The sequence below is a fragment of the Oncorhynchus nerka genome, linkage group LG2 (assembly GCF_034236695.1).
Source record: "Oncorhynchus nerka isolate Pitt River linkage group LG2, Oner_Uvic_2.0, whole genome shotgun sequence".
In the NCBI taxonomy this organism is placed as follows: domain Eukaryota; kingdom Metazoa; phylum Chordata; class Actinopteri; order Salmoniformes; family Salmonidae; genus Oncorhynchus; species Oncorhynchus nerka.
Genome location: NC_088397.1, coordinates 21,890,439 through 21,897,459, shown reverse-complemented (window position 1 = coordinate 21,897,459; position 7,021 = coordinate 21,890,439). Strand labels below are relative to the sequence as shown.

Genomic DNA, 7,021 nt, shown 5'->3' with positions numbered 1-7,021 from the left:
TATATATATATATAAAATATATATATATATATATATATATATATATATATATATATATATTTTATATATATATATATATATATATATTTTATATATATATATATATATATATATATAAAATATAGTGGACAGTCGGTTAATTACCGCTCCGTCAGTTAGTCCACAACCCATGTGGCTGTGGCTAGGGATGCCAACCACACCAGTCATCCATGTCGTAATGTGGCTGAGACTAGGGATGCCAGGATGCCAACCACACCAGTCATCCATGTCGTAATGTGGCTGTGACTAGGGATGCCAGGATGCCAACCACACCAGTCATCCATGTCGTAATGTGGCTGTGGCTAGGGATGCCAGGATGCCAACCACACCAGTCATCCATGTCGTAATGTGGCTGAGGCTAGGGATGCCAGGATGCCAACCACACCAGTCATCCATGTCGTAATGTGGCTGTGGCTAGGGATGCCAGGATGCCAACCACACCAGTCATCCATGTCGTAATGTGGCTGTGGCTAGGGATGCCAGGATGCCAACCACACCAGTCATCCATGTCGTAATGTGGCTGTGGCTAGGGATGCCAGGATGCCAACCACACCAGTCATCCATGTCGTAATGTGGCTGTGGCTAGGGATGCCAGGATGCCAACCACACCAGTCATCCATGTCGTAATGTGGCTGAGGCTAGGGATGCCAGGATGCCAACCACACCAGTCATCCATGTCGTAATGTGGCTGAGGCTAGGGATGCCAGGATGCCAACCACACCAGTCATCCATGTCGTAATGTGGCTGAGGCTAGGGATGCCAGGATGCCAACCACACCAGTCATCCATGTCGTAATGTGGCTGAGGCTAGGGATGCCAGGATGCCAACCACACCAGTCATCCATGTCGTAATGTGGCTGTGGCTAGGGATGCCAGGATGCCAACCACACCAGTCATCCATGTCGTAATGTGGCTGTGGCTAGGGATGCCAGGATGCCAACCACACCAGTCATCCATGTCGTAATGTGGCTGTGGCTATGGATGCCAGGATGCCAACCACACCAGTCATCCATGTCGTAATGTGGCTGTGGCTAGGGATGCCAGGATGCCAACCACACCAGTCATCCATGTCGTAATGTGGCTGAGGCTAGGGATGCCAGGATGCCAACCACACCAGTCATCCATGTCGTAATGTGGCTGAGGCTAGGGATGCCAGGATGCCAACCACACCAGTCATCCATGTCGTAATGTGGCTGTGGCTAGGAATGCCAGGATGCCAACCACACCAGTCATCCATGTCGTAATGTGGCTGAGGCTAGGGATGCCAGGATGCCAACCACACCAGTCATCCATGTCGTAATGTGGCTGAGGCTAGGGATGCCAGGATGCCAACCACACCAGTCATCCATGTCGTAATGTGGCTGTGGCTAGGGATGCCAGGATGCCAACCACACCAGTCATCCATGTCGTAATGTGGCTGAGGCTAGGGATGCCAGGATGCCAACCACACCAGTCATCCATGTCGTAATGTGGCTGAGGCTAGGAATGCCAGGATGCCAACCACACCAGTCATCCATGTCGTAATGTGGCTGAGGCTAGGGATGCCAGGATGCCAACCACACCAGTCATCCATGTCGTAATGTGGCTGTGGCTAGGGATGCCAGGATGCCAACCACACCAGTCATCCATGTCGTAATGTGGCTGTGGCTAGGGATGCCAGGATGCCAACCACACCAGTCATCCATGTCGTAATGTGGCTGTGGCTAGGGATGCCAGGATGCCAACCACACCAGTCATCCATGTCGTAATGTGGCTGAGGCTAGGGATGCCAGGATGCCAACCACACCAGTCATCCATGTCGTAATGTGGCTGTGGCTAGGGATGCCAACCACACCAGTCATCCATGTCGTAATGTGGCTGTGGCTAGGGATGCCAGGATGCCAACCACACCAGTCATCCATGTCGTAATGTGGCTGAGGCTATGGATGCCAGGATGCCAACCACACCAGTCATCCATGTCGTAATGTGGCTGTGACTAGGGATGCCAAGATGCCAACCACACCAGTCATCCATGTCGTAATGTGGCTGAGACTAGGGATGCCAGGATGCCAACCACACCAGTCATCCATGTCGTAATGTGGCTGTGACCAGGGATGCCAAGCATACCCATCACCCAAGGCACTGCTAGGCAGACAGACAGTCTCTCTAATTCTCTCACTTATCCTTTATTACCTCCCTCTTCCCTTCCCTTCACCCTCCCTCCACTTTCCCTCCTTCCCTCGCTCCCTCCTCCTACCTCTACTTCCCTACCTCTCTATTTATTTCTCTCCTTCCTTCAGTCTGTTCTCTAATGGACAGCATGGTTGACCAGTTCATGGTTCTAATTAGTTCTGTAGTCTAGATGTTCTCATCGTGAGTTCTCCCTAGATCTACTGGTTACTGTCATTTCCTCTACCTATCTCCCCACACGCACACACACACCCATGCACACACGCACTACTCACTCACACAATGTGTTTGAAGTATTTTCCTTCAGTAGGACTGTGATATGTAATATGGTTATTTACCAGATGCTTTTATATAGAACGTACATAACATTGAGCCATTGGAACCATTGGAGTGTAGTAGCTGTGTGTGTGTGTGTGTGTGTGTACTCTATACTCTACCTGTGGTTCTTATCTTCCATCTGTAGTGTGTAGAACATGTCATTGGAGAGCAGGGCGCGGGTGTGTGTGTGTGCAGCGTTCTCCCCCCACTTCAGTTTCAGGCTCTGGGGGCCGGCAGCCGAACATTCCAAAGGAGGAGGGGCCGGAGGGAGGGGGCGTGTCCTAGCCACCAGGGGTGGGCTCAACGGGCCACAGCCAATCACATTCACCGCTTGGATCTGCACACTGAGAGAGAAAGAGAGGGAGGGGTTAGGATAAATTGAGTGCGTGAAAGTTAGTTTGTCCATAACCAGTTTGGGTGTGTGTGTGTGTGTGTGTGTGTGTGTGTGTGTGTGTATTAGTATTTATTAGGGATCCCCATTAGTTCCTGCAGCAGGGGTCTTCCTGGGGTCCAAACACATTAAGGCACTTCCATCACACATAAGAGAAGATCAATCAGTCCATCATAGAACATTATTACACCACTACACATCTACAGTACAAACTGTACGGTCTGTGTGTCTGAGTACTAATGTTGGTTAATAGCAGAAGAGAGGCAGCATTAGAGGTGCTGGGTGTTTTCCTCTGTCCATTGCGTCATGACTGACCCCTAACCTCACCTAGCCGGCATCCATCTAACCCAGTCTCTTATGACTGATATTTTCCGTTCCCCAAAACAAGTCACGCCTTGCAAAAATCTGCAAACTTTCAATAAATTCCCTGGTTCTCCTGAAATCCCGGTTGGAGGATTCCTGGAATCAGGGGGGAATAAGCAAGAACTCTGGAATGCTCCAACAGGATTTCTGGAAAACCAGGGAATTTGGCAACCCTAGTCATGCCTTTCAACATCATCCCTATGGAATAACTAGGAATAGAGAGGAATATAAAGAGGAATAGCAATCACATCAAACTCAATCATCTAGAGTCATCTCATCCAGTATATTACAGTTATAACACTGTATTAGATCTGTTCTCAGACCTGTTCAGACAGTTCCTTAACCTCTATGGCCCTCTATGGATAGTAATGGCCAGTCCTGAATGACACATCAGGAATATATTATGTCTGGTAAGATGAGGACTTACTGTGTTGTTGTTCCATCTATTTTCTGTTGTTTACTAGAGTCCCTCCACTGTCCTGTTGTCTTTTCCAGGAACCCTCCCCTCTCTCGCTCTCTCTCTCTCTGGACAATCTCACTTCCTTTCCCTCACTCTCTCTCTGGACAATCTCACTTCCTTTCCCTCACTCTCTCCCCCTCTCGCTCTCTCTCTGGACAATCTCACTTCCTTTCCCTCCTCTCTCTCGCTCTCTCTCTCTCTGGACAATCTCACTTCCTTTCCCTCACTCTCTCCCCTCTCTCTCTCTCTCTGGACAATCTCACTTCCTTTCCCTCACTCTCTCCCCCTCTCGCTCTCTCTCTGGACGATCTTGCTTCCTTTCCCTCACTCTCTCCTCTCTCTCTCTGGACAATCTCACTTCCTTTCCCTCACTCTCTCCCCTCTCTCTCTGGACAATCTCACTTCCTTTCCCTCACTCTCTCCCCCTCTCACTGGACAATCTCACTTCCTTTCCCTCACTCTCTCCCCTCTCTCTCTCTCTCTGGACAATCTCACTTCCTTTCCCTCACTCTCTCCCCCTCTCGCTCTCTCTCTGGACGATCTTGCTTCCTTTCCCTCACTCTCTCCTCCTCTCTCTCTCTCTCTGGACAATCTCACTTCCTTTCCCTCACTCTCTCCCCCTCTCGCTCTCTGTCTGGACGATCTCACTTCCTTTCTCTCACTCTCTGTCTGGACAATATTGCTTCCTTTCTCTCTCTGTCTGGACAATCTTCTCTCTCTCTCTCATTACCTTAATTATTTTACTGTCTGACATTTACCAACAGTAGCCTTTTCCTGATGACACACACACACACACACACACACACACACACACAGTGGTTGACACCTTCTCCTAGTTCCTCATTGATCATAACGGAGTATTTTAGATGCAGACACCAGTTGACAGTTCCAGTCAAACAAACCCACGTGATGTTGGCTACAGAAGCACATTCTCCACAGACAGACAGGCATAGAGAGAAGCTCACAGACACACACACTTAACATAGACTAAAGTTACATCTAACTACTGAACTTAACATGGACTAAACTTACATCTAACTACTGAACTTAACATGGACTAAAGTTACATCTAACGACTGAACTTAACATGGACTAAACTTACATCTAACTACTGAACTTAACATGGACTAAACTTACATCTAACTACTAAACTTAACATGGACTAAACTTACATCTAACTATTAAACTTAGCATGGACTAAACTTACATCTAACTACTGAACTTAACATGGATTAAACTTACATCTAACTACTGAATTTAACATGGATTAAACTTACATCTAACTACTGAACTTAACATGGACTAAACTTACATCTAACTACTAAACTTAACATGGACTAAACTTACATCTAACTATTAAACTTAGCATGGACTAAACTTACATCTAACTACTGAACTTAACATGGATTAAACTTACATCTAACTACTGAACTTAACATGGATTAAACTTACATCTAACTACTGAACTTAACATTGACTAAACTTACATTTAACTACAGTAGCCTTTTCCTGGTGACACACACACACACACACACACACACACACAGGTTGTAGTTACTCCACCACACAAAACAGAAAGTGTAGAAGATGACGAGAGAGAAGAGGACAGGGGAGAGAATGAAAGAGAGAGAGAGACAGAAGAGGGCAGAATGAAGGAGAGAGAGGGAGGGAGGGTTAGATGGTGAAGATGAGAATAGTTTTGAGTATCAGATAATTAAATCTATCCTTCCTCTGGTCCGCTTTGTTTTATCCTTGTTAAATTGAAAACACTAAAACGATGTCTGAGACACTAAGATGAACAAACACTTTCCTTTCAAAAAAAGAAAATGAGTTTTTCCACTGGTCGCCCTATGGAGAGGTCGACCGATTAATCGGAATGGCTGATTAATTAGGGCCGATTCCAAGTTTTCATAACAATCGGTAATCGGTATTTTTGAGCGCCGATTTGACATTTTAAAATTTTTTAAAATATATTTTTTAAATTTTTACACCTTAATTGAACCTTTATTTAACTAGGCAAGTCAGTTAAGAACACATTCTTATTTTCAATAACGGCCTTGTTCAGGGGCAGAACGACAGATTTTCACCTTGTCAGCTCGGGGAGATCCAATCTGGCAACCTTACAGTTAACTAGTCCAACGCAATAACGACCTGCCTCTCTCTCGTTGCACTCCACAAGGAGACTGCCTGTTACGCAAATGCAGTAAGAAGCCAAGGTACGTTGCTAGTTAGCATTAAACTAATCTTATAAAAAACAATCAATCATAATCACTAGTTAACGACACATGGTTAGCCTCCCGGGTGGCGCAGTGGTTAAGGGCGCTGTGCCACCAGAGACTCTGGGTTCGCGCCCAGGCTCTGTCGTAACCGGCCGCGACCGGGAGGTCCGTGGGGATGTCCTTGTCTCATCGCGCACCAGCGACTCCTGTGACGGGCCGGGCACAGTGCGCGCTAACCAAGGTTGCCAGGTGCACAGTGTTTCCTCCGACACATTGGTGCTTGTGCGGCTGGTTTCCGGGTTGGATGCACGCTGTGTTAAGAGGCAGTGCGGCTTGGTTGGGTTGTGCATGACTTTCGACCTTCGTCTCTCCCGAGCCCGTATGGAAGATGTAGAGCTGAGACAAGATAGTAACTACTAACAATTGGATACCACGAAAAGGGGGGTAAAAAAAATGAATGTGTTAATCTGACTGACAAGTATCTAAGTATCTGACTGAGCGGTGGTAGGCAGAAGCATTCATTCAAACAGCACTTTCGTGCGTTTTTCCAGCAGCTCTTCGTTGTGCGTCAAGCATTGCGCTGTTTATGACTTCAAGCCTACCAACTCCCGAGACGAGGCTGGTGTAACCGAAGTGAAATGGCTAGCTAGTTAACGCGCGCTAATAGCGTTTCAAACTTCACTCGCTCTGAGCCTTGGGGTGGTTGTTTCCCTTGCTCTGCATGGGTAACGCTGCTTCGATGGTGGCTGTTGTCGTTGTGTTGCTGGGCCCAGGGAGGAACGAGGAGAGGGACGGAAGCTATACTGTTACACTGGCAATACTAAAGTGCCTATAAGAACATCCAATAGTCAAAGGTTAATGAAATACAAAATGGTATAGAGAGAAATAGTCCTATAATTCCTATAATAACTACAACCTAAAACTTCTTACATGAGAATGTTAAAAGTTAAAGATTTGATATGTTCTCATGTTCTGAGCAAGGAACTGAAACGTTAGCTTTCTTACATGGCACATATTGCGGCTTTTTTGGTCCTCCAATAATCGGTATCGGCGTTGAGAAATC

At 46.7% G+C, this 7,021-nt stretch overlaps 1 protein-coding gene across 1 annotated transcript in view; it reads right to left on the bottom strand.

The window, feature by feature from the left end:
• The window catches only part of LOC115121805 (fibronectin type III domain-containing protein 3B-like), a 149,549-nt gene that overhangs the window by 24,838 nt on the left and 117,690 nt on the right, over nt 1–7,021 (bottom strand). The window contains 1 exon segment of the mRNA XM_065024546.1: nt 2,645–2,869. Within this exon segment, the coding sequence (XP_064880618.1) occupies nt 2,645–2,869 (225 nt within the window).